Source organism: Ictidomys tridecemlineatus, chromosome 6 (assembly GCF_052094955.1).
Source record: "Ictidomys tridecemlineatus isolate mIctTri1 chromosome 6, mIctTri1.hap1, whole genome shotgun sequence".
Lineage (NCBI taxonomy): Eukaryota > Metazoa > Chordata > Mammalia > Rodentia > Sciuridae > Ictidomys > Ictidomys tridecemlineatus.
The window spans coordinates 8,600,785-8,627,726 of NC_135482.1; the positions used below are offsets into that span (position 1 = coordinate 8,600,785).

At 57.5% G+C, this 26,942-nt stretch overlaps 1 protein-coding gene across 5 annotated transcripts; it reads left to right on the top strand.

Moving 5' to 3' along the window:
• Positions 1–63: 63 nt before the first annotated feature.
• Dnal4 (dynein axonemal light chain 4) lies at positions 64–20,592 on the top strand. Of its 5 annotated transcripts, XR_013440254.1 has the most exons (7): positions 64–183; positions 7,311–7,492; positions 8,973–9,056; positions 10,310–10,408; positions 17,821–17,904; positions 19,389–20,083; positions 20,382–20,592. XR_013440254.1 is itself a non-coding variant. In XM_021724412.3 (5 exons), the coding sequence occupies exons 2-5, from the start codon at positions 7,424–7,426 to the stop codon at positions 15,000–15,002; spliced, it is 288 nt and encodes a 95-aa protein (XP_021580087.1). In that variant the 5' UTR covers positions 64–183; positions 7,311–7,423; the 3' UTR covers positions 15,003–16,025. The 5 variants fall into 5 exon arrangements, 3 of the variants coding, with proteins under 3 accessions (XP_021580087.1, XP_005322302.1, XP_077908850.1); XR_013440253.1 differs by having other exon boundaries at positions 17,821–20,083; XM_021724412.3 differs by lacking the exons at positions 17,821–17,904; positions 19,389–20,083; positions 20,382–20,592 and adding an exon at positions 14,967–16,025.
• Positions 20,593–26,942: the final 6,350 nt, after the last annotated feature.

The window sequence follows — 26,942 nt, forward strand, 5'->3', positions numbered from 1 at the left end:
GCGTCGTAGGTCCCTTCCACATGATTGACACTTTTATACGCCAATAACAAGTGAAATTCCTGTCAACGTCCGGTGAGGGGGCAGGACTTCCTTGCTGGTTGCTAAGACACTCTTGTTTGCTCCTTGACAACCCTGGCGGGGGTGCGCTGGCTGCGGCCCCGGCTCCGGCCCCCGCGGGAGCAGGTGAGGCCCCGGGGCGCGGCGGGCAGCCAGGCGGGGAGGGCTGGCCTGGAGGGAGGGCGGGAGGCAACGCGGGGCGGACGAGGCCTCGCCCACCGCCGAGGCCCCACCTCAGTCTCCTGCCTGCTGTTCCCCAGCCCCAGGACCTCCCCCCTCCTCCCCGCAAACCCACCAGGGGGACCTGCGTGCTGGGTCGCGACAGATTCGCCGTCGCGACTGTGCAGGCCGCCTCTCCCCACTACCCGGCGCCCCGTCCAGCTTTGGGCTCGCTCAGCCTCTCTGATCCGACTCCCCCAGCACCGCGATTCCCCAACCTTTCGCGAAGTAATCCACCTTCCGCGTCTGGGCTGATGGTCACCTTCGCCTCGGCCCAAGACTGCTTGGCTTGGAGAGTTGGCAACTAGTGGGACTCTGGACTGGTCATTACTCTTTTGGGGACGCAGTCTCCCCATCTGTAAATGAGAACTGGGTTTGAATGATCTCGAAAGGCCTCTTGGACTTGGCGTCCAAGGATATTATTCTTAGACCCCGCTGTAGGTTTTCCTGAGGATGCTTTCTCCGCGGGAGGTAGTGTGTGTGATGCGGAGAACTGGCCAACCTACTTTAGATTCCTACTTGCAGGACCCTTGCAAGTTACCTAACCTCCCTGGGCACCAGTCTGTGCATATATAAAGCCAGCGCATCTCCTTTGGGAATTCTGAGGATATGAATTGAAGTACAGAGTCCCGCCCAATGTAGAGTCAGTATTTGTTTCTCTTCCCTCCCCACATTTCCCCCGCTCGGGGAAGTATGAACCAATTTCCAACAGCATCAGCTGTCATTTCTCCAGTTGATTCTCGGATCCGCATCTCCAGTTTTGATCGTTTGCCTGTGCTTTGCAGTTAGGGATACGGATGAGGAGGCAGGAAGCAATTAATACAGTGATGCACCGGGTGGGACTCAGTGGCTTCCCTTCTGCCTCTGGTCATCCACGATTCAGCGATTTCCTACTCGTGACTAGATTCTGCCATTTGCACATCTTGTCAGCGACTTAAACCTAATATTCTAAAATCAAGCTGGACTGCTCTCCCATCCCTCTGCTGGTTTCCCTGGTGTCTGTCAGTAGCGTACTCATCCTTCTAGGGCATCCGCAGTCACTCTACTGTGCCCATGCCACTTGGGCAATTCTCAGGTTATTCTGAACCTGTCATCCTCTCCATTCCTTAAGCCACCACCCTGGCTCAGGTCTTTAATGTCTGCCACCTGGGCTTCCTGACTGCTGTCACTAACTCCTCTCTCCACAGATGAGATGGTGACAGCAACACACAACCCACCAAAACACACAGCCCTGACACCAACCACCAAGGACACTCTAAAGGGCTTCCCATTACCCGCCAAAAAAAAAAAAAAAAAAAAAAGCTATTTCTTAAGCCTGGGTTTTAGGGTCTTTTACATTTCCACAACCCAACCCTAGCCTATTTCTTTCTTTTTGGCCAAATTCTATACTGCAGTCAAATTGGACTATTGCATTTCCCCAGAAAATGCTTTGCACTTTCTGCCTAGGTGCCACTGTTCGGTCCTCTCACTGCCTGGAAGGCTTCTCACCTGCCCACCTGTCAGGATCTCACTTACCTTTGAAGACCTGACTCCAGTGCTGCCACTGCCCCCATCCCCAAGCTTTTCTTGCTGTCCTCTCTTAGCCTCCTTCTCCCCCTCCAGAATTTTCTTCCCTCTTCTCTACATCTGTCTGGTGGCCCTTTCTGGAACAGTGAGCCATAACTCCTTGAGGCATGCATGTTGGTCTGTTCGACTTTAAACTCCTTGAAGGAAGGGGCTCTCTTGCTTAAAGTAGCTGAAGTCATATATACCTGGGTTGGAATCCCAACTCCTCCATTTATCATCTGGGTAAAGGATCTCCTTTACTCAGGCTCTGTGCTCCTCAGTAGAATAGGAATAATGGTGCCTGCCAGGTAGTTCCTGAGGGAATAAGAGATCCTGTGTGTAGAATGCCCCTCCTGGTACCTGGCTTAAGGTCAGTTTCCTTAAATGTGATTGGATAGCTTTGATAGGTCCTCTCCCTTCTCAGAGGCTAATGAAATATAATTTTTGTGTGTGTGGTGCTAGGGATTGAATCCAGGCCCTTTTGCAAGTGAGGCAAGCACTCTACCAAGTGAACTATATCCCCAGCTCCTGAAATATAATGTAATTTCAATATTCATATTTCTTGGACTTCTGCCATGTGGTCTTTGTGCTCTGGGACATCTAGAAGAGACCAGATGATGTCCCTCAGCCTCAGGGAACTGTCTGGACTCACGAGGCTTGGCCAAGTCGTGATTGGTTGTGAGATGTCACCGGCAATTAGCAATTGTGAATGAGTTTTTAAGAAATAAATCAGTGCTGGCTGAGTCCAATTTCTTTCTGTGATAATGTCATTCTTAGTCCCTTGCGTTCAAATCTGTTCCACCAAGTGGGAAGGACGAGGGGCGGGGGAACTGCCGCCTGCACGCAGCTGCTCTCGCTCGGCGCTGGTGGCTGCATGGCCGTGACTTTCTGTATCTTGACAAAAGTGTTTGGGATTTCATCCAAATTTGGGTATGTCCACGAGGAGGTACCACCCCAGTCAGTGTCATTTATCACATGGTGTTAGACACAATAGCTGTGGGAACTGAACCTCTACTAGTCGACAGATGTCCCCTCCCTCCCCCACCTCTCACCCCGCTTCTTTCCCTTATTCTCTTCCTCCTCCCTCTCATGTCTAAGGCACATGCAGTTTTCACTGGACCTCAGTAAAGTGAGAAAACTGAAGGACAGTGTTAACAAAACAAGACAGAACAGCCTGTGTGTGTGAGAAAGGTGGCGTCTTTCCTCGAGAGGAGCTGACCTTCCTTCTGCAGTCGACTCCTTCTTCCCCTCACATCTCCGTCTTGTGCGGCAGGCGACGTGCTTAATGCTCTTACTTAGCAAAATGAAGACTGGCCCCCTGGGTTTGCCCCCACTCAGCTGGTCTGAGAGCCCCAGGCCTCTGGGAAGCTCAGCCTTTCACCCTGACCTGCTGTGGCCCTTCCTCCTCACCTCCCAGCTTTGTTTGTTTGCTAGAAGGCGCAGCACAGGTGAGTCAGGAAAAGGATGTGCGTGACCAAGGTGCACATGTGTGCATCCAGGCCAAGGCTGGGAGCAGGAGGCAGGCCTACACAGATGGCAGCACCCGTGGCTGCCGATACCAGAATGACAAGGGAGAAAACAGAGAAGGAAGTAGTCAGAAAATAGATCCTGGCTCGGCCCTTGCTGACCGTGTACCTTGGGCCAGCCACAGCCTCCGAGCCCAGGTGCCTGGTCTGAGAGTCGGGTGCTCATACTTTGCTCGTACTTCCCTCGTAGGCCTCACGAGGTGGAAGGGAGAAAATGTGTGTAAAGGCACAAAGTGACCACACCCTGCCACCTGGGCCTGCACCTTGTGACCTTCCTCCTCCAACACTAACACGGTGGTTTGCACACAGTAGGAACTTGGGAAATGTTGGTTTGCTGGGCTGAATGTTTCGAAGTGTGAGTGCTAGTCTATGAAGAAGGATATGGAAGGTTCCCATCAGTGACGGAGCTGCTCCCTCTGGGAGGGAGAGGCCCCTCTTACTCCTGGTCCCAGCTGAGAGCACCAAGGCCGGGAGCAGTGGGCAGTTGTCTGACCTTCCTTCTGCAGATCCGAGATGTGAATCAGACCTGCCCTGGAGGCTGCTCTCGGAACCACCATGACAAGCTGGTGGCCTGCGGTCTCTCAGATGCATTGTAGGCCTTAGATCGTGGAAAGCTATGATTAAGGCCGGGAGTGACTGGGCTCCCCCGCCCATCGAGCCGGCAGATACATTTGGCCTATTTCCCAGAGCCCACTCATTTCCCCACCCCTCCCACGCACCCTGGCCCTCTTATGTGTTCTCCATAAAGGCTTCAGAAGCAAAATAAAAAATGGTGACTGAGGTCAGTGCCACACAAGAACAGGCTTGGTGACGCGGGGGAGCCCTGCCTGCGCCTCTAGGCAAGGCCGCGAGAGGAACCTGGGAGAGCAAGGCTGTCCCTGGCTTGGTGTGTCACTTGGGACCAGGTGGCAAGGGGCCGAGCTTCAGCACCTAGCACACTCGAGTCCCATGGCGTGGACACACTTACATTATTAAAAGGCTCTTTCCAGCCTGACATGACTTCTCTCAGGCACGTGCTCATTCACAGGGGAGATTGATAAGGTCATTAAAACGCCTAGTCCTGCTATTTTGGGTAGCATCCTTTCAGCAGGGTTCTCCAACCATGGCTGAATGACTGCAGCTGGACTATCATAATACAGTGTCATAAAAAATCCTCGTGCCTTTCTGTACTTGAAAACACAGGCTCTCCAACCACACATTTTAACCCTGTAAGTCCCATCCCTTGTACACAATAGAAGTATATGTAGTATAGGAAAAGGCTATTTAAAATAATAAATCACAGTCCTTAATAAAGTTGAGCGAGACTTGGCCAGTAATAAGGTGGTGATCACAGAGAACAGGCCAAGAGCAGCGCAGAGAGCTTGAACGTCTATAATCTCCTGCACACGAGGTGGACCTGCATCAGCTTTCTGAACATGAGAAGGCGGGAATCAGTTTCCTGTTTCACAGAGCAGACCAAGGCCTAGGTAAATTACTTGCCGAAGGTCAGAGAGCCAGGAAGTGGGAAGAATTGGACTTCCTGGAGGGCTTGCCTAACATGCACAAGGCCCTGGGTTCAATCCCCAGCACCACAGGAAAAAAAAAAAAGAATTGGACTTCCCTTCTGGAACCGGCTTCCAGACCTCCATGTTCTGACTTGTGGGCCAAAGCAGTCCTCTCCTCTGGGCCCGGCCCCACACCTGTCCTGGGGCTTTTCCCTCTTTGGTTCCTGAAGAGTGGGCTCAGGTAGGCCCCTGAGATCCCGTGGGCTTCCGCAGGACTCTGTAGGTAGAACAGGATGTGAGCAGCTGCCCAGACCCTGCCCACCTGGGTTGGCGCGCACAGTGGCTCTCAAGTCCCTCCGGCCTCCTGCTTCTGGCACTTTAGCTCCAAGGATGAATTGAACTGAATTGAAATGTTTAGGTGGAAGATGCCTCAGAAGCTGCTTCCACATTTGAAATCATTCCCACTTGAACTTCCCAGAGAGCCCTGGGACACTTTCATTATCAAAGTAGCCACCGGCTCTGTCACCCCTTGAGGAGGGTGGAGGAGGGGGCAATACAATGGCCATCCTAAAACTGCCAGGACAGGGCGGGACTGGAGAAGGGCCTTAGCGTGATGAGCAAAGGTAAACCTGACCAGAAAGTCCAACGGGATGGAGCTGGTGATCTGCCAGCAATGCAGAGACAAAGACTGCTAATATCAGAGTGGCTCAAATGCCCAGAATTATGAGATAAGAGGAGCCATCTGTCCCCTGGGAATCAGAAAATACCAGTGTAGTGGGGCGGCAGAGCTGGTGCCAGGCTGCCAGCCTCGCCTAGGAAAGCCAAGGGAGGTGCTGTGGGCTTCGGAAGCATCAGAGAGCCCAGCCCAGAAGGGAAAGCATGCCCAGGAAACTGTGCTTGGCACCCAAGGGTCACGGTCACCTTAGAATGCTGGACACTGAAAGGGAAGATCAGAAACTCACATCACTGTGGGACACTTGAGCTACACTAGTGGCCAGGCGCGAGCGTGCTAAAAATGCCACGGCTTGTGAAGCCAGGAGGCCCAAAGAATAAAGCTGCAGAGTGCTCGTGCCAGGGTAGCACCTGGATGCCATCCTGCCTCTGCTGCTGCCCAGCTGGCTGGCCTCAGCGGCATGTGAGGCCTCCTGCCTCCATTCACCCAGGCCCTGACTTCCGGGTCATCATCGTGATGAGCTGCATAAATGCACGTGGAGCACTTGGCACGGTGGCTGGAACACAGCACATCACCTGTGACTATCTACCTGTTAGCCAGGCATAATAGCACCCACCTACAGTCCCAGCTACTCAGGAGGCTGAGGCAGGAGGTCCCTTGAGTCCAGGAGTCTAGGGCCAACCTGAGCAAGATGAGGCCCTGACTTAAAAAAATGTTTTTTAATAAAATATTTACACCTACCAGTTAGCCTGTGGCAGGCATCTCTGAGTTGAGTAGCGGTGCAGTAAAAGTAAATTTATTTGGGAAAGTGAGACATGCTGTAATGTTGTTTGGCTGGATTTGTTCAATATAGATTATTAAAATAGTTCCACTGTCTCAGTGATCTGTGCTCGTGTGTCGGTACCGCTTCTGGGATTACAAAGCCCTTTGAATTGATACATTGATAAGGATAAATCAAAACATCCAGACATGCAGCAGTGCGCCCGGTCATTTCGGACTCAGGCCCATCTCTTTAGGAAAGGCCCCTTCTGTTATTGATACTAGATTTGGTGGGGGCCCTGCGTGGGTATAAGTTTTATAACTTCCTGTCATTCCCAGTCTCTCCCTTGGTCTCCCTGGGAAGCAGGTGGAGAGAATGACACATACCGCCACGTGCCTGGCGTTGCTTTCTGTGCCTTGTCTCACTGAGTTCTCGTGGTGGCCCCTTTCTCATTGTGAGTGAGACGTGACTGGCCCTGGGTTGCTGATGGGGAATCTGAAGCCCAGGCTACTCTGCTGGTCAGTGCAAACCATCACCAGCACCCAGTCTGCCCAATTCTGGGCCAGCCAGAGAGGACTCAGTGACCTGAGAGGGACAGCCAGGGACGGCAATGGACCTGGTGTGCCAGGGAAGGTACTGCGTGGCACTGTCCAGGTCCTCACAGATCAGGCCCTGCAGGGAGGACCCCTCACTTGGCAGTAATCCTAGATTGACAGTTGTCACCTGAACATTTAACTTCCTGCCCACGTCTGCTGGAAAGAAAAGCCGGTGTGTCGTGGGCACAAGGAGAAGCCGCGTTTGTTGATTGCTAGCTTGAGGCTCCATCCTGGGCCTGGCCCGCAGTCAGCATCTATCTTGACAATGACAGTGTGTTCTTACAGCATCTCACGTTGACTCACCCTCCGTCTGCAGACTTGCTGGCCATTTGGGAAAGGATGTGGGGGAGTTAAGATGGGGAGGTGTCAAATTGTTACTGAGACGTTTCTAATTTGTGATGTGTGGTTCTAAAGCCAAGTCTCCTCTCCTGGTTTTCCTGTTTTCTACAGCACCCCTTGGGGAAAGACAAGTTGGCAGGGCGTGCTTCCTGAGTCTCCTAGGCGTCCTCGTTGCCAGTGCCGGCACCTTCTGAGAGCCCCACTCTCTCCTCCCGGGAAGGATCATGGGAGAAACAGAAGGGAAGAAGGATGAGGCGGACTATAAGCGCCTGCAGACCTTCCCTCTGGTCAGGGTAAGCCCTGCGGGAGGGAGACACAGCCCAGGGCCCTTGCAGCCTGGAGAGAGGTGGGTGGAGCGCGTCCCCTGCAGGATGGCAGTGCCAAGAGGAGGAGGCTCTGCTGGCTCAATCTAAACATCCAGGGGGCAACAGTGATTCATCCTTTCATTCATTCATTCATTTGCCAAGTATATATTTAGGCCTCTTGCTATATGCCGGACATGGTTCTGGGCACTGTGGAGAGGGTGGTATGTGAGACAGATGTCCCTGGCCCACATGAAAGGAATGTTTAAAGGACACGGTTGTAGACAGTAAGTGCTACAAAGGAACACAGAGCCGGTGTGCAGGGCGAGCAGGCAGAGGCCAGCATTTTTGGAGAAGCTCCTCCATCGGAGACCAGAATGGAGTTAGAGAGTAGGCCTCGCAGAGTTGCGGGGGAGGACATTCCCAGCAGAGAAACAGCAGGCCCAGGAGGCCCAGGAGGCCCAGGTGGGATGGGCACAGCGTCCTGGAGCAGCAGAGGAAAAGGCCCCATGGCTGGCCCGGCGGGCAGGACATCAGGACATGGGGGTCAGTGTGACGGAGGAGCAGACTGGACAGGCCTGGCGGGGCTGCAGGAAGGACTGCGGCTAGGCATGCGGGTGCGTCCTGAGGTCAGGGAAGCAGGAGAGGGCCTAAGCCGAGGTGTGATGGGATCGCTTTTTAAGATTACTCGAGCTGTGGCAAGAACGTGGGCTTGGGACGCCAGGAGGCAGCGGGAAAGCAGGGAGGCCCAGACAGAGCAGCAGCTGGGCAGGGCCTGGAGGAGGCCTGGAGGCAGCAGGGCTCATGGGGGAGGGGCCCGAGTGAGGGGAGGAGGGTTGAGGACTGTTCCCAGAGTGACCAAGGAAGGGAAGATGTAGGAAGAGTAGGTTTGTGGGGAAAAGTGACTTTTCAGACATCTAAATGAGGTTGTCAAAGGGACAGTTGGACATGGGAATCCAGAGCCCAAGGAAGAGGTTAGCGCTGGGGAAGAAGGTGCGGAAAGCCTCTCCCTGTATAGAGGACACAGACGAAGTCCCCGGGAGGAGAGAGTGGGCACGGCCAGCCTTCCTGCAGCTGGGAGGAGGAGGCCAGCAAGCTAATTAAGAGAGCAGCCGGAGAGGCGCGGGAGGCACAGGAGCCCTCGGAGTGGCCAGGCTGTGCCTTCTGGCTCTGAGATGTCTGATGGGAAGTCACACCACCGCTGCCCCCAGGCCCGGCCCGCCTTCTCCCCTTGTCCTGGCTGGGCCTAGGCACCTCGCAGGGCACCTAGGCTCCAGAGCACCTGGACTCCACTCTATGCCACACCCCTTGGCCTCAACTGCAGGCCTGTCAGGAGTTGAGTCCCCTGCCGGAGGCTGTGCCAGGGAAGTCACCTGGTGTCCGTGCCTTAAGCATGAAACGGAGAGGCCAGCCAGGGAGGCCAGGCCGTGGGCTAAGAAGCCTCTCTTTGTTTGTCCCCTGCCCTCTCTAGCACTCGGACATGCCAGAGGAGATGCGAGTGGAAACCATGGAGCTGTGTGTCACAGCCTGTGAGAAATTCTCCAACAACAACGAGGTACTGCCACCAGCACAGGCGGCCCCTCGTGTCTCTGCTGACCCTGCGTGTGAACAGAGTGGCCCCCGACCCCTGTAGCCAGCGCCAAAGGGTCCTGCTAAGACTAGGCCCAAGGCTTCCTGGGATTCAGTCAGTCTGGAGGCCAGGGAGAGAAGAGGCTGCTGCTGCCCGGGCACCGAGGGTCACGCCCAGCCTAGAGGGAGAGAAGCCGGAGGGTCTCTGCAGCCCTGCCCCAGGCCCTCAGGTGGCTGGCCCGGGCAGTCCCCAGGGCTCCATCTCAGTGGCCAGCGGAGGCTCGCCCAGACATTCATCCACGCATCCATTCATCCATCCAGAGGAGCGAGGGCCCTCTCCATTGCCAGGGACTGTCACCGTGGCCAGGATGTAACCAGTGGGCTTGTTTCCAGGGGTGGTGGGAAGGAGCCCGTGTCGCACAGTGGTGGGAGGCAGACCCTGGGCACGTGGCTCTGGCCGAGCAGGCCAAGTCCCTGTCCCATCTCGGCCCCTCCTGCTCCCTACTCTCAGGCCGCCCTTTCTCATCTCTGAGCCCAGCGACCTCGTCTGTTAGTTCAGGACGGTGGCCACGGCTCCTTACTGGGCAGCCTTGGTTTACTTACTGAGCTATGGGGACAGAGGGCTCGGCGTGCGCCTGTCACGGTGGTGGGTGATCCTGGTACACAGCGATGCCGGAGCATGGGCCGCACCCTGCAAGACGGGTGCTCTGCCCCTCGCCAGACCTGCTCTTCCTGCTGGGGAAGCTTCCCGAGACAGCCTGCACTGAAGGCAGTGGGCTGCCACCTTGACTAGGACAAGCAGTCTGGCCTCTCCCTGAGCCCCGTTAGGGAAAAGCCTGTCACCCAGGCCCCACGGGACAATGACAATCCCTTACAGTCTGCAAACTGCTCTCATGTCTGCCATTTCACGTGGTCCCAAGATCAGCTTTGTGCCCCATCCTGTCAGCTCACAGCCGAGGACTTGGTGGCCTGGCCCAGGAGCCAGCCCTGAGCACAGAGGCTGACTCAGCCCGGGGGCTGCCCTCAGCCCGAGCCCTCCCCCGCCCTCGCTGGTTCCCTCCTGGCAGGTGAGGGAGCGTCTGGCTTTGCTGTGTGATGGCCCTGGCAGGAGGTGGCCTGTGGGGAGGCCCTTCCTGACGGTTCTAGGAGCAGGAGAGCAGCAGAAATGGTGCCCCAGGACCGTAGTGCCAGCTGATGCCTGCCCCCGCTGCCCCCTCACGAGCTCCCTCTCCCTTCCAGAGCGCCGCCAAGATGATCAAAGAGACCATGGACAAGAAGTTCGGCTCCTCCTGGCACGTGGTGATCGGCGAGGGCTTCGGGTTTGAGATCACTCACGAGGTGAAGAACCTCCTCTACCTGTACTTCGGGGGCACGCTGGCCGTGTGTGTCTGGAAGTGCTCCTGACACTCTGTCCCCTGCAGGGCTTTGTCCTGCCCCTGCTCTGGGATGGGGAGCAGCTCCAGGCAGGTCCTGGCTTTTTCCAAGGAGTCTGGGGTCTTTTATTTTCGTCCTGTGTACCAGTGTCTTGAGCCACGCCCAGTGTGTGAATTTGCTGACGTCGCCACTCCCGGCTCTCAGCCCTCCCCCGTCCCAAGCTACCGGTGGGGCTGAGGCAGCCCTCTCCCTGTAGGGAGGGGGGCAGTGACGGTGGCAGGGTAGGGAGTGGGTTTCTCCACAGGACACGCCATCCTACCTTTCTCCAGGATGGCTGTCCCCTGGCATCCCTGGAGCCCGCTGCCTTCCATCCCTGTGCTACTGGGAAATGCCCACTGTCCTTGTCAGTAGTGGCCATATGAAAGTGGCCCCAAGAAGGAGCCTGTCCTCTCAAGGGACACGGGCAGCTTCTTGTCCTCTGGGGAAGTGGTGACCACCCCCCATGAAGAAGCCCCTTCCCAGCTGGACCCCAGGTGCACAAGCCACCACATCCCACTGGACCTGCTCTCCTGGCCCGGCCTTGGCTGAGGACCAAGCAGTCCTCCCATCCTCCCCTCCCCGCCCCAGGCTGCATGACCCTTGTATGCTGCCTCCACCAACCGCGCAGTCGCAGTCGAGAGCGGGGCCTCGAGGTGTCACTGAGCCTCGGGTGAGACGCCTGGGCCAGGAGTGCTCTCACCGCAAGGCCGCTTTAGCAGGGAACCTGGCCTGCAGTGGCTTTCATCAGGGACCGCATGCTGATTTGTACTTCGTATCTCTGCTGGGTTTTCTATATTCTTTCTGAGTGTGGGGAGAAGGGTTTAGTAGAAGGGACGAATCATATTTTACACAGCGGTCTTATTTATATGAATGTTTTGGTTTTTACAATTAAAATGACCAAAAACTGACCCTGGTCTGCAGCCTCTTAAGGTTAGATGGGATCCGTGTCTTCAGGCTTGGCAGGTCCCGGGGGCCTAGGGAAGGTTCTGGCTAAATGCAAAGCCCTGTGCCACGCTCGGCCACTCACCTTGGCCCTGCCCTTCTCACCCATACTTCGTGTTCAGGGGTGGTCAGGGGCGAAGGCTGTTGGGTGGAGCCAGACCAAGCTCTGAAAGGACGTTTCCAGGCCACATAATGGCGCTCAGCTCAACGGTTGTGTATTCAAAAGCCGTAGGTGCCAGGCCCCGGGAGTTGGGGCTGCAAAGATGGAGACCCTCTGGCAGGGCGAGGCCTGAAGCCTACCTGATCCACCAGGGTGAGGGCTACAGCGCGGTGGGGGACAGCGGAGTAAACCCACGGACAAGGAGCGGTTGGGAACGGGAGCCACGTTTCAGAGCCAGGAAGTCCCTTCAGTCCAGGACCAGAGAACACCAGGCATGGCAGCCTGTCTTCCCCTTGCCCACAGGTGCCCCCGAGATGGTGCAGCCAAACGCAAGCCCGGAGCCTAGGGCCTTGGCCGGGTCCTGCCCTTCTCAGGCCATGTGTCCAGTTGTAGCAAGATCTGTCACCAGATCTGGCAGATAGCATCGCAAGGAAGACCAGTGGAATGAGGAGGGACCTTGCGGCTGTGCTGGGTCCTGAGCTGAGTGCAGAGGGACAGCCAGGAGCAGGAAGGAGGAGCAGGAGTTGCTGCCTCAAGGCCAACCCTCCTGCCAGGGGCTTGCCATCCTGGGGGCTTGCCTAACTCCGCAGGCCCTGGCCCTCCAGACTTGGTGGTGGGCAGCTTCTCGACCCAGGCAGCTCACTGGCAGGCTGGATTCCTGGGCCTCACCAGGTGCTGCTGGAGAGATGGGCACGTGTGCAGATGGCAATAGAGGAGTGAGGCAGGGGTGGCGCCGGGGGTGGGAGGGGGCCGCGGCCTGGAATAGCCGCGGATCCACCGCCTGCTTTGCATCTGTTCTGCTGCATGTGGGAGCCCGCAAGTGAGGCTGGCTCAGCCTGGCAGGGTGGCGGGTGGCGCGGTGGCCCCAGGAGTGTAGACCCAACCTCCCCAGGTCTGGCCGGGCTCAGCCTTGCTCCTAGGGCTTCCGCGCCTCCCCTGTGGCCTGTGGAGTGGAACGGGAAGCGCCTGCCTCCCAAGCCCTAACCCGCAGTGGGCTGTGGCTGCTGGGCACTCCTGCCAGCCCCCAGGACTGGGCCGAGCTCACGAGATGGGGCTTGTGCAGTGCCCCTCCCTCGCAACAGAGCAGTGGTGCCACTGGTGGGAAGCCCCCCCGACCAGTCACATCCCTCTGCGGCAGACCCTCCTGCTCCCAGGGCGGCATGGCCACTGTTACATAAGTGACCAGGGCCCATGGCAGCTGCGTTCCCATGGAGGCCTATGACAGCCAGTTGCCCTGGCCTCCCCCACAGGCTGCTGGAAGAGGGAGGGACATGACCACAAGGAAGCAGCCATTTTGCTGGCTGATGGCCCACAGTCTAGTGAGGGAAGGGACCTAGGGACGGAAGGGCAGCGCACAGCCTCTCAGGAAAGTGAGGCAGGAGGATGGTGGGTTCGCAGCCGGCCTCGGCAACCTAGTGAGACCCTTCTCAGAATAAACAGAAAGGGCTGGGGTGGGGAGGTGACTCCGAGGCAGAGCGCCCCTGGGGGGGGCGGGGAGCCCGCCGAAGTAACTTTTTAGTAGAGAGCAGGTGGGGTTCAGGGAGTCCTGGGCTCCGGGAAGGGAGGAGGCCGATCATTAGAGGCTGGGGAGGCTTCCCCAGGGAGGTGGTGTGGAAAGAGGCCTCGGCATTTCCTGGGGCAGGTGAGCAGGGGGGTCCCCACCACTGGAGGAGAGGGGCTCCCCTGGGGCTGGAGGAGGGGGGCAATCTGGCACAGGGTCCAGCTGGGAGGCACCTCCACAGCTGTCCACCTCGCAGCAGCCGCTGCCCCTCTCAGAGCACAGGGCCGTCCTGGGTCTGCCTGACACCAGGTCCCCACGCCTGGTGCGCCCCGTCCACGTGAGGGCCCTGACGCCTCCCTTGAGTAGCCGCGTGCGCCAGGACACTGAGGCCAGGACATTGAGGCCGCCAGCGTGAGGAGACGAAGGGCCAGGACTTGGGGACCAAGAGGTGGCCTGCTGCCTGCCCCGAGGTGGGGACCACCTTTGAAGCTCGTGGGGCTGGTGGGAATCTCGGGGAGACGTTTAGTGTCGCCGTGGAAGTGCACAGAGCAACCCAGCATCTCATTCAACCCCCCTGCAGCCTCTCCAGAGGACTGGCCCAGCAGGCAGCCGTGTCTGGGGGTTGTGGGTGCCAGCCTGGCCACTGTCACCACCCTGCTCCCAGGGTCCTCCGCTGAGCAGACTCCTTCCTAGCTCTGCGCCCTGGGTCTGGGAGGGGAGGGTGGCTTGGCCACAGCAGCACCCAGTCCCATTTTCCTTTGTTCTACTATTTAAGGCAGCCTCCTCCCACCGCCAGCTGCCGCTTCAATCCCTGGAAAGGCGGCGGGGGCGGCAGGGGCGGGAGATGGGAGTATTAATAACGTCCCCAGACGGCGCTGCCCCCGCCAGGCGGCACCCATTGATCCGCCCTGTCGGGTTTACTTCTGTCCCTTTGGTGAGGATGCCACTGTGTCCCCTCTTCAGGTGAGTGGAAGGGATTTGGTGGCAGAGCCGGGTTCACTGGGGGCCGGCACCTGAGCCCCCTTCAAAGCCTCTCAGCAGGCTGCCCGCTGGCTGGGACAGGCCACCTTGCTCCTCTGCGCCCAGAGTCCCACCTGCAAAGTAGGACCCACAGCTCCGCCTGCCTCCCCCCAGGGTTGACTGTAGGGCCCGGGGGGACGGGCGGTGGCCATGAATGTGCCAGTGCCTTGAAGTTGCCAGGGCTGGTGGAAGACTGGGGTCAGGGCCAGGGTGCAAACCACCCCCTGGTCCTGGGGTGAGGCGTGGGCTCTGGAAGGCTGGGCTGAGGGACAGGTAGGGCACTGCTTCCCGGCCCCTGGGCCCCCCCAGAGCCACAGCAGGGGAGCCGGTGGCCACATGGGCACACCCAGTGACCAGCACCCACACGACTGGGACCAGATGATGATGTTCATTCTGAGCAGGAGAGTCCCAACAGCAAGCGCACCTGGGGACCGTGCTGTGACCAAGCAGTGGCCCTACCGTGTGTGCTTCCAGCCTCTCCAGGACACCAGCCCCATGGCACCCCAGACATGCATCCAGTCATTTGTGTCACTACTGGGCTGTGTCCGGTGTCCACCCCTGCTGCCCCTCAGAAACTCAGTGGCTGGGACTGTGTCCTGTCTACCTGTGCTTCCCCACGGCCTGGCACAGCCCTTTCTAGAGCCTCCCCTGACCACCGTGGGCACAGAACCTCCCTGCTTTTGGCTGCTCTGGAGGTCTGGGGCCTGTAGGAGCAGAGGGGCCTGGCAAGCTCCTCTGTGGCACTTAGCTCAGGGTTGCGTACACTTCTGGCGCTCAATAAATGGTTATTGAGTGACCGTCCTTGTCATCCATCATCAGAACTTCCTGCCAATTTTTTTTTTTTTTTTTTTTTTTGCCAGATTCTGCTGGGACCAGGGACACAGGACCCAGGGTAACATGACAGTTACCCTGTGTACTACAGTCAGGCCTCTGGGGGAGCCAACAGGGTCACGAGTGTCCCGGGGGGCAGGCACCAAGGAGGCACCTTGAACGGCATCTATTTTATTTATTTTGGTGCTGGGGATGGAACTCAGAGATGCTCTACCGCTGAGGTCCATCCCCAGCCTTCTTAAGACAGGGTCTCACTAAGTTGCCGAGGGTCTTGCTAAGTAGCTGAAGCTGGCCTCCAACTTGCAATCCCCCTGCCTCAGCCTCCCAAGTTGCTGGGATTACATCAAATGTGCCTAAGAGGCAGGAGAAAGGCTTAAAACAGGCACAAAGGAAATTTGGGCCCCCTGTGGTTCAGGTCTCCGTGGAGCAGGGCTGAGAAACTACAGGCACAAGCCAGGCCATCCAGGTCAGGTAGACCTGTGTTCGCAGAAAAACAGTGGGACGTGTGTTGCCTCTACCCAGACCCCCACCAAACAGAGGCACTGATCAGGCAACCTGATGGGACCAAAGGGCACGCCTCCGATGACTGATGACATCGAGCACCTTCTCAGTGTGAAGTGTGTGAAGAGCTCCGACACTGAGGGCCTCACCCAGCACCGGGCTGGGGGCTAGCTTCCTTAACCCTGTAGATTCACATGAGCCCCGGGCGAGAGGCCACTCTCCGGGATCCCTGTCTTGGGGTCTTGCGACCTCCCACCGCCCCTTTGGGAGCTATGCTTTCTATTACTTTGGTTTTTTAATATTCTTTTTCTTGTTTATTATTATTATTATTATTATTATTATTGGTACCAGGGATTGAACCCAAGGATGCTTAAAAACTGAGCCATGTCCCCAGAACTTTTCATTTTTTATTTTTGATACCAGATCTCGCTAGGTTGCTCAGGCTCTCACTAAGTTGCTTAGGGCCTTTCTAAATTGCTGAGGCTGGCCTTGAACTTGTGATCCTCCTGCCTCAGCCTCCCAAGTCGTTGTGCCACCGCACCCGGCCTTTTCCTATTACTCTAATAAATCCTGTCACTTTGCTGTCACCCTGTGTCTATGGAGTTCATTCTTCACAAGACAGAGACCCCAACCCTGTGCTCCGTCCTGCACCACTGCGCCTGCTGTGAACTGCCTCTTCAGGAAGGACGTGGAGCTGAACCCAGAGGGGGCCTGAGGCAGAGCAGGAGTGCGGGCACAGTAAGGAGGACGACAGAGCAGGGCAGTTTCCAAGGACAAGGCCTGGGCACAGCCAGAGTGAGGGGGCCCAGTGGGTGACAGTGAGAGGGCTCTGGGGAAGCTGGCAGGGGGGGATTTTGTGGGCCTCATTCGCTGAGGTGAGTAGAAATGTGGTAGTGAAGGGGGTGATGGTGTCCATGGCAGGTCTGGCTGCCACACAGGGGGAGGTGACAGTGTGCTCCACTGAACGTTGGAAGCCAGGTGTGGGGAGAGGGCCTGGGGACACCTGATGGTCCGGCTCTCTCGACGCCCCACCCTGGGCTCAGGGGCCTGTGGAAGGGGCCAGTGCCGCCCTGGAGATGCAGCAGTATCTTGAGGCTTGTCCAGGGCGGATGGGCCTCTGTCACCGAGCAACTGGAGCCGGCCCTGCCTTCTCCAGCCCGGTCCTGCAGGTCAGAAGCAGGATGCGGCTGTGTGCTGGGGAGAGGCCCGTCCCTCCGCCTCCCCATCAGAGTGAGCTCGGACCCTCGGGACTCCAGGACAGGCCCCGGCTGGTTCTCTAGGCCCTCTGGGCCTCTCTGACCCACGCTCCGTCCTCCCTCCCCCTCCATTCCTCTCACCAGGAGCTTCATGTGCTGTGGGCCCTGCCATTGAGCAGCACTGCCTACTGCCAAGGTCTTGGACAAACCTGGCTAGAGGGGTGGTGGTTCCCGTGGGCTGGAGGTGCGGGGAGCCCCGAGGAGGGGGGCCTCAAGGCCAGTACTGGCCTGCAGACTTCTGAGAGGAGGTGTCTGAGCTGGGCCTGGAAAGGATTTCAGAAGGTGGCCCGGGAAGGTGCGGGAGGGCAGGGAGGGGCTCACTGGAGAGGGGGGGCTCGCCCATATTACTGGACCAGTGTCAGGAGCCGGGCAGGCGGCCTGTGGGACCGTCACACCACAGATCAGGGCCTTAGAAACTCAGGCCTCTTCTCCCAGCTCTGAGCCAAGGGCATCCTCTAGCCCAGGACAGAGCTGGGCCTCGAGCTACACCACAGGCACAGGAAAGCAGTGGCCTCCTCCCAGTCCCACTCCGTCTCACCCGCAGTCAGCAGAGCGCCATGTTGTAAGCTCGGCTCAAACTCACTGCCCCTGGACGACACTGAAATCTTGAACCTGTCCTCAGGGTCCAACCCGTCCTGGTCCCACCACCTCTCGCTAGGGCCGGTGTGCTGGACATCCAGAGATTGGGTCTGCAGGCCCAGGGTCAGCGAGGTCCAAGCCAACTGGGCCATGTGGTACCTCAGGAAGAGCCAGTTTCACCCCCATGCCCACACCCCACGATCCTCCCCAGCCTGCCCTCTCCAATCTCATCTGCACCGTGCTGCAGCCTAAAATCCAGGGCAACCCCCCTCAAGCTCCTCGTGTGTGCCCCAACCATGGGAAGACCCTGTACAAGGCAGGAGGTGAGGACCTGGGCGGGAACACACTCTCTGCTCCACCGCAAGGTAGCTGTGTGTTCTTGGGGCCAGCCATACCCTCTCTGGACCTATCTCTCCTTTGTGTTCCAAGGGCCCCGTTTTCAAAATGCCGGTCAGTTGACACCATCCCCGACCCGGGGCTCATGCAGCCCTGACCTCCAGAGAGTCAATTCTCCATCCTTACCCAGTTCATCCTGCTTTTTCCACAGGATGAGCTCCTTCCTCTGATCCCTGTGCAAGGCTTGTCTAGCTGCTGCTGACAGTGCGGGGCGACCTCTTGTGGTCACGTGTGGGTATGGCATGGTTCACCTGCTCCTGCCCTGGTGGTGGCATGGTGGGGGGGCCGTGCTGGGGGCAGGAGAGGATAGGACAGGCTGGAGGGCAAAACGGCCCTCGAAGATCGACCTCCACACCACACTGCCACTTCCTCCAAAGAGTCATTCCCAGGTTCCTGCCTAGGATCCAAACCCCAATCCCTGAGCGCCTCCCTCCACACCGGGCACCTCCCTGGAGCTCCGGGGGAGGTGCAGTGACCCAGACTCCCCCCAGAGGACCAGGTACGCAGCTGGTTGAGATGCTTGTAATAAGGGTCCTTGTGCAGATCGGGGGCCATCCCAGAATTTCCTTTCTCAGCCCTTCTGGGCTTTTCTGAGGTTTGCCTGCTGGTCTACCTAGGGGACAGACACTGCTCTTTAGCCACCCACCGGCAACCTGGGACGGCCACCCTCAGCCCCAGAGGAAATGCAGGCAGGGCCAGTCCCCTCAGCCAGCTCAGTCTTCCCGAAAGTCAGCAGACACCCTAGGAGCACCTCACCCTGTGGCCTGCCTCCCCAGCTTACAGTCTCCCTGGGAACAGCTCCTCGCCCTGTTCTGCACGCCCAAAATAACCCCTTCCCAGAGCGTTCCTCCTCCACCCCCGCTCACATCTGTGAGGACAAGGTGAGGAACCTGAAGCCCAGAGAAGTTCAGTGCCCTGACCCGGGTCACACAGCCTAGGGAGGCTGTGCCAAGCAGTGTTCTTGAGAGACCCACTTTCCTGGACCTCTGCCCTTGATTCTGGAATGGCTAGCCCAGGACTGTATGGAAGGGAGCCAGATAGGAGGGGAGGGTTCCTTTAAGTTCAAGGCCTTCTAATTCCATCCTTCCCAGAGTCCTTCGAGGCAGATGTCATCATCCCACTTTTAACAGTTGCAGAAACCAAGGCCCAGGGAGGCGAGGCCACGCCCTGGTCACCTGGCTGCCTCCCAAGTGGGGGAGAGAGGCCGGGGCTGCTCCCTCCACCAGGACCAGCCGTGGCCGCCTCTGGGCTAGCGTGGCACTCCCCAGGCATCCCCAGTTCCCGGGACCGTGGGGTGGAGGGCCCCTAGGGAATGGGCCGTGCGCCTAAGTGGGTGACCAGTTCCGGGCAGAGGGAGGGCAAGAGCGAGGCCAAGGCAGACAAGGTGGAAGGACCTCCCGCTGCTGGAGAGATCCAGGAAGCAGCCCTCTCCCCGCGGAGGAGGCTGAGCCAATCCTTCCCTGAGTGAAAGGAGCAGGTTGAGCCCAGGTCCAAGTCTGCTGGGACCCCCGCGGCCCTTTCCATGACGCCCCAAGCCCGTCAGGCAGTGCCTCCCTCCTGGGCGGCCTGGCCTGGCCATCGCGCCTTGCTGGGGCAGCAGGGGCCAGACTTGCCCTCCCTTGCCTGGCACGGCTCAGCCGGGAGATGCACCCGGACGAGGGGGCCTGGGCCCAGCGCTCCGCCTGCTCAGCCTCACTGACACGACAGTCCTCGACTCAGGTACCAGCCCTGCGGCCAGGTCAGTTCTCTTCATCGTCACCACTGTCATCGCCGATGTCATCTCAGCAGAATACTCATCTTCAAATACTTGCTCAGGGAATCCCCGGGGTCAAGCCAACAGAGAGGAGCAGCTGTCGTTGCAGTGGGACAGTGGACAGGGAGCCTCTCCTCAGATCTTGGGAACATTCTAGCAAACTGTTGCATGGGCCGAGGTCACAGCAGCTGCTCAGCTTGGGTGGCACCCAGGCCCACCTGCTCTTGGTGGGGAGCGGGTAGGGCTGCTCTGGAACTCGGTCAAGGCCAGACTGCTGAGTCCCTCCTTAGTGGTGGACCCTGAAGACTACAGCCTCCCCATTCCTGAGCACCCACGGGCCCCACCATTGTTCCTTATGGCCCCTCACTGGGGCTTGGAGGGCTTTCCTGGACCTGGGCATCCCCAGGGTGGCAGTGGCTTCAAGGGTTAAGTGGGCAACCCTACACCCTTGTACCCCGTGTGTCCTAGGGGAGCCCCTTCCCCCGAGCCTGCCTACCTTGTCCCCAGGGTCCCCTTGGGGCCTTACCACATCCTTCATCTCTTCCCTCCCATTTCTTACCCCAGGGACCTGGATCAGCATCAGAACACGTTCAAAAGTCTGGTAATGAAGGTGGTGCTCGCCTGCAATCCCAGCAACTCAGGAGGTTGAGGCAAGAGGAAGGCAAGTCCAAGGCAACCTCAGCAACTTAGTGGGACCCTGTCTCAAAAAGTGGGGGTGTAGCTCAGTGGTAGAGTGCCTCTGGGTTCCGTCCCCAGTATGGAAAAAAGAAAAAGTCTGGCCATGGCACCTCCCTACTCCACCTGGAGAGCAGGTGGGGGCGGCCAGGACCCACAGGGTGACTATGTGTTGTCCATGTTTCCTTGCAACTTTGTGTGTCTCTGTGCCTGTCTGTCTCTGCGGCCTTGTGTGCCCATGTGTCTGTATGCCTGAGTGTCTTGAACCTGCTTCATCTCTCCAGGTGCTGACAGAGCAGTGAAGGCCACCCAGGCTGTTTGCCTGTCACTTCTGTGACCCAGCACAAGTGAGGCTCCCTGGACTTCAGGCCGAGCCTGGACCTGGGCACCCAGGGCCCCAGTCCTTCCTGATCTAAAATGTGCAGCCCAGATTCATTAATTAATTCATATTAGATTATTTTTAATGATTAAAAAAATCATTTGAAATTAAAATCACTTCATTTGACCCTTGCAATAACCATACAAAATATCATCGTCCTCTGAGATGGGAGGTGTCTGACAAGGTCTCACAATGACTAAGGTGGGGCACCTGAGGCCTGGCGGGTGGGCTCGGCCACCACCTCACCCAGGGATGGTTGCCTTTTGGTCCTCACTAGAATAAGGGGTCCTGAGGGTGAGCCCAGGGTAGCTCCATTTCCAGCCTTGGTGACCCCGCCTCCCTCCTGGGTTGGGACAGCAGTGACTGTCGCAAGGGCTGGAGGACCGGGGCATTTCTAACAGGCAAAGCCAGAGTGTGTTCCAGCCCCTCCCTGGCTGCCCAGTCGGTGTCTTTGCCATCAGCACAAGAGTGTGGTAGGAGGGGGTGTCCCTGGCCCCTGTCCAGCAGGGAGTGTTGTCACCTAGATGTGGGCCAGACCAGGTCTTCTGCCAGCTGCCACCAGCCTGACACAGGCGTACCTCACTGCGATGGCGGGGGCCTCCCACCACACCGTGCCAAAGAGAAGCGGTCGTTCACAGCACGCTCAAGAGGCTTGAAGCCCAGAGGCTGCAGAAGACAGGAGGACCTCAGCTCCTCTGGAGATGCTTTCAAGGAATGGCCCCAGTGACACGGATTCTCGTGTCTCACTAACCCAGGCCTGAGCCCACCTGGGCAGCTCGTGAGCACCCAGCCGCGTGGGCTCAGTGGCCAGGCTCAGACTCGCGAAGGTCCCCAGCCGCCATCCCATTTGCGCCCCCCAAGCCCTCCTCCCTCTGGTGGGCTTTGATTTCTGCAGGCTGCTGACAGAACAGGGACAAGTTCTCCATCCTGGTCCCCACCCCCAGAGATCCCTGCCAAGAGACCCCAGGAATCAGGGCAGGGATCCCCCAACCCTGGTACATCTCGACCCTGGAATCCCTGCAGCAGTGATAAAATGTCTCTGCCAAGTGTGCAGATGCCCCTGAGCCTTCTCCAACGGGCAGCTCTGGCAAAGTCCCACTGCCTGAGTCACGTCAGGTGGAGCCTCTGACCCCCCAGGCCCTGGAGACCCCGGGCCGGCAGCTGCCCGCGCTGCTGGACAGGATGCACAGGTGTGCAGACGGGACCCTCAGTTGCTGGCCAAGGGGCGCCACAGCCTGGCAGGGCCGAGCAGATGGGCACCTTAGCCTCCGCAGCCCTGCCCCGCCCCACTGCGTGCCACTAAGGCCGGCCACCCGCCTCCCCACACCTGAAGGGTGGCCAGCAACAAGTAATGTCCCTAAAAAAATGGGCAGTGGGAGAGGAAGAAAGGAGAACTGAGTGAACCAGGGCCCAGATCAAGATGCTGTCGGCAACCGGGTGCAGCAGCGCAGACCTGTAATCCCAGGGACCCCGCAGAGGGAGGCAGGAGAGGGTTCAAGGTCAGCCTGGGGGACTCAGCAAGACCCTGCCTCAAAATACAAAATAATAAAGGGCTGGGGATGGAGCTCAGTGGTAAGGAGCCTGGGTTCCATCCTTAGTACCATAAAAAAAAAAATTTAAAAGGATGCACCCAGCCATGGTCAAGGGCCCACCTGCTGGACAGCCTCCGTGGGGACTCAGCAGGACACCCCTGGGTGCTCAGTGCTGCTCCCTCTGATGCCCACGCCTGCCCTGGAAAGCGGCCACGCCCCAATTACATTGCTGCCCGAGGCAAGAAGCATCAGCTCCCTGGGTCCTTCTCCCCGGCCCTGGAGGACTTCAGCCTTGCCTCCTCCTCTGACCCCACAGCCACCGGGTGGGGAAGGGGAGGGGACGATTACTCTCCCCTTTCTGCAGGCGGGAAGCCGTGGCTGAGTGAAGGGGCGTGCTGCAGCCCCAGAGGAGGAGCTGGAGGAGCTGGAGGCTGGCACCGGGGTATCTGGATTGCTCCCGGCCGCCCAGCTCTGCCCAGAGGCAGAGGCGACAGTTCCAGGTTGCAGTGGGCCTGTCCATCGGGCAGCCGCCCGTGAGCTGGGCAACTCCCTGCTGTTTCCCGTCGGTTCTTCTAGCCCTGGGATGGTTTCCTCTGGCCGCTTCTCTGATTCCCCGAGCAGGTAGGACAGTCGGGGCAGCTCAACTCTCCATAACACACAGGAGCTCTGCCAGGGCCCAGGAACTTTTAGAGACCAGTGGAAATGTTGTGATTATTATTTCTTACCAGAAGGAAAAAATGAATCCCATCAGGCCCAAATTATGTTTGCCTTTATACTAACACAGCTGCAGATTATAATTTTTAATATCTTTATGGTAGGAGGGAAACTTTTTCAAAAAAAAAAATTGTGGCATGAAAACATACGGAATCCCTGGTCACACGGGGGATCCTTAGGACTCTGCATCCCCCCGGGGCCTGTGTCTCACCTGGGTCCGGGTCCAAGCTCCTATGAGGCAGACATGTTAATGTCCCCATTTTACAGACGAGGACATTGAGGCTGTGAAAGGTTAATCACCTGCCAAGTTGTTCACCAGGACTGTCCGAGTCTCAAACCTGTCTGCACCACTAGCCCAGAAATGTCCCCAGAGAAGTGGAGTCTCTGGTGAATGTGTCAAGAGATAGTGACAGTTTCCAGGAGGGGTGGCCTCTCACAGGGGCGTCAGGCAAGCTGGCCATGCAGCCCCTGAGTTCTGACCTGCAGCTCCTTCAGAGGCCCAGCCCTGCCCCCTTTCTTTTGAGGGCTCAACCCACCCAGGCCATTCCTCCCTGTGGCCACAGAGCCAGGCATTGTCTGGGGTGGCAGTTTAATCCCTGTGACGTCCTCTGGGTCTGTAGACAAGTACTCTTTTTCCTTTCCCCTACCCCCTCTGGTGCTCCACAACTGAGCTCTTTTGTTTTTCATTTTGAGACAGGATCTCACTAAGTTGCTGGGGCTGGCCTCAAACTTTCGATCCTCCTACCTCAGCCTCCTGAGTTGCTGGGATAGCAGCATCTGGCTCGTGGACATGGATTCTTCCCATCCTAGGGGACAGATGGTGGGGAACTGAGGCAGATGTCCGTGTGGATCAAAGCCTAGAACTTGGGCTAGGAAACCTCAGGGAAGAAGAGACACGGAGCCTGTCCCCGAATGGTTAGCAGGACTTCATCAGGCAGAGAAACGGAGAAGGGCTCTGCAGGCCATGAGGCACCCTGACCAAGGGCTCTGTGGTAACAGAGGCCATAGGCGGGGCCCTGGGAGGGAAGGAGGCCAGCAGGAGGTCTGCACCTGAAGCCACCTGGAGGCCACACCTGGGGTCAGGTAATTGAAGCCTGGGACTGCACACCGTGGAGCATTTCTTAGGAGCCAGGCCCTGTACTCGGCATGGCGGGGGATGGCGGTGACTAAGGCATAGTCATCCGTGAGTCGGGGCCATCTCTGTGCCCTGTGGTCACGGACCCACACTGTCGCTGGCGCACCAGCTGACCCAGTGACCGGGAGGCTGCCCCTCCTTGGGCAGGACCTCCTCCATAAAACAAGCTGAGCAGAGCTGGCCTCCTGGGGACGGGCTCCTTGAGCTCTCCATGAAAGAGTCTATAAATCCGCCCCTAGCAGACCGGGCAGCTAGAGGAGCAAGCCCACATCAATCCTGGGGAGGCAGAGGAACAGCCCCTGGGAGCTGGGGCCACCAGGCTCCTCTGAGGTTACCGCCCACTGAGAGCTGCTGCCAGGAGCCTGACATGAAAGTCCCCGCCCCCGCCAGGGCCTCCCGTGATGGCGAAATGACAGACGCCAACATCCCGGCTGCTGACTGACGCTGAGAGCGAGCGGGGAGGGGAAGTGGAGGTGACTCTGGTTGCTGCAGGAGGTGGCTGGAGACTCTCACAGCATGCCAGGCACCGACTGTGGACCTGCCATGTGTCCCTGGGGGAGGCAGAGAGGAACTGCCACCGGGGAGGGGGGGGGGACAGGGAGGCCCTGTCTCCAGAAGCACAGAGAATCCACTTGACCTTGACTATGGGTCCAGAACACACCAGGAGCCTCATCTCCCTCCTCACACCCAAGACCACGCGTGTAGGTGGGCAGTAATTGGACGTCTATGTCCCTTTCCTCACTTGAACTCACACCTGAGAAAATGCAGGCCAGAGAATCCGGTTGGCTTGTCCAAGATCACAGAGCCAACTGGTGTGGCAGGCAGATAGGACAGCTGTGATTATTAGTTAGTTGCATTTTCTGAATAAGGAAAACGGCTCAGAGAGGTTAAGTAACTCAGCCACAGTCACAGAGTGAGCAAGTAGCGCACTTGGCCTACATCAGGGCTGTGGGTTCCTTGTCCTCAAGTGCATTCACAGCCTCCCTGGAGTGGGACCTCCTTGCTGTGCTCATGATTGTGCCAGGGCCCTCCCTGTCTCGTGACCATCCTCACTGACACCCCCATCAGACTTCCTCTGGACACTCAGACCCACCTCCCACCCTCCTGCCCCTCTTCCCTCCTGGTCCACACGCTCGGCATCTGCTCCCCCAGGCTCTTCTCTCTGCCCTACAGTCTGCTTCGCACCGTCCTAACAGGAGCCACGGTGCTTGGGTGGCCTCTGCAGGCAGTGGCTGGAGAGGGAGCGATTGGGGCCCACTGCCAACCTTTCTCCTGGGCGTGGCACCTGAGCTTTAGGGGCCCACGAAATATTTTCATCTTGATTTCTTGTACACCAGGAGAACCGAGCATGGCGCACACCTGTAATCCCAAGCAACTTGGGAGCCTGAATCGGGATGACCTGGAGTGCAAGATGAGCCCGGGCAGCTGAGAGCCCCCAACTCAAAACCAACCAAGAAGCATTTTTCCCAAGAGCACAAATCCATTTTAGTTTATTTGGCATTAATTGAAATCCTTGAAGGGACAGCATGACACAGACTCTGCATCGCATGGCCTTAGCAGAAAAGTTGCTTCCTCATGGGGCTTGAACTGTCCACTGTTTCCATGGACACGAGTCACCTTCCCCCAGATTACTCGGGTTTGGCTTGCCACCAGGAGTCACTGTGCTGTTTTTTGCTTTGTACACAGAAGCACAACTGTGGGAGGCCGCCTGCCCACGAGCTAAGCACCCCCTCAGCCCTGAGTAAAGGGGCTGTCCGCCTGGCACCGCAGCGCTGTGCGAAGCCAGTGGCCTTCACCTTGGCTGGGCAAAGAAGTATGCTTCAGCTCTGGTCTTGGGCGTTACCCAGTGGGATTGGACAACCCCCTTTGAAACCTTATCACCTGCCTTATTTGGTGAAGAACATTCTGTTGAAACTCCTTTGTGTGTCCCCCCTGTAAAAATAGAGTCCAGGTGCACGCACTCTTTTGCAGCACCTTCCAGCGTGAAGCTGATCCTTAAGGTCGCAGAGCCATCCCACCCTGGATACGAGGACTACTTCTGTGTCCTGTGCTTTCTTTTCTTAGCTGAATGCTGTGGCCAGCTCTTTTGAACCCAGCTCATCTCGTCAGCACAGGTCTCTGGTGAGACACATCTGTGCCCAGGTAGAATGAGTTCTATCTCTGACATCAATGCCTTCAACTTTAAGGGGGGCTGTGTGTGTTCCCTTTGGCTCCAGAGACCTCTCCCACAGCCAGCTAACTTGGCCCTGCATCCCGCCTGCTGACAGGTTGCCTTCTGAACGTCCTATTCCCAGCAGGCTCCACAGGCTCCAAGTAAAATTTAAAAAATGGACTGGGGATGTAGCTCAGTGGTAGAGCACTGGCTTGGTATGCACAAGCCCTGGGTCCAATCCTCAGTTAAAAAAAAAAGAAAGAGAAATATTAAATATAATGGAACTAGGGTTGTGGCTCAGTGGTAGTGCGCTCGCCTAGCACACAGTGTTTGATTCTCAGCACCACATAAAAATGAAATAAAGATACTGTGTCCACCTACGACTAAAAAATAAAGTATCAAGTTTAGGGCATAGCCATCTTTGTACCAATATAACTTTAAATTATATATTTATTTTTTGGTACTGAGATGGAACCCAAGGTCCTGTGCATGCTGAGCACCTGCTCTACTACTGAGCTACACCCCCAGTCCCTAATTCTGTCCTTTTGTTCTTTTGGTTTTTGTTTTGTTTTAATGAAGGAAGGGGCCAGAAAGGTCTAATGCCGAGCAACCAGGCAAGTTATCATGTGGTTCTGCTCTGAGGAGCACAGTTGTCACTGATATCCTGCTCTGGTTGGGGCAAAGCTGTCCCCTCCCCACCACGGTTTATGAAATCATGATGAGAGAAAAATGGAGCAAGAACAGAGCAAACGGGAGAGGAAAAGGGCCGCAGAGAGAAGAGCCTGGAAGGGAAGAGACGCTGAGTTTGCAGAGGAGGGGAGGCATGTGATGAACCCAGCCTGATTCCATCTTCAGATTGGGAGCCATCTCGTCACAAGTGATGAAAAGTTCATTTCTGTTTTATTATAAAATACTATGATTTCTATTTGTCCT

What these genes read in the sequence shown, in the direction of transcription:
- Dnal4 (XM_005322245.5), top strand. Translation starts at nt 7,424, where the DNA reads ATGGGAGAAACAGAAGGGAAGAAGGATGAGGCGGACTATAAGCGCCTG. An exon ending in AGACCTTCCCTCTGGTCAGG is followed by an intron (nt 7,493 to 8,972) that starts GTAAGCCCTGCG and finishes TGCCCTCTCTAG; the next exon opens with CACTCGGACATGCCAGAGGA. An exon ending in AATTCTCCAACAACAACGAG is followed by an intron (nt 9,057 to 10,309) that starts GTACTGCCACCA and finishes TCTCCCTTCCAG; the next exon opens with AGCGCCGCCAAGATGATCAA.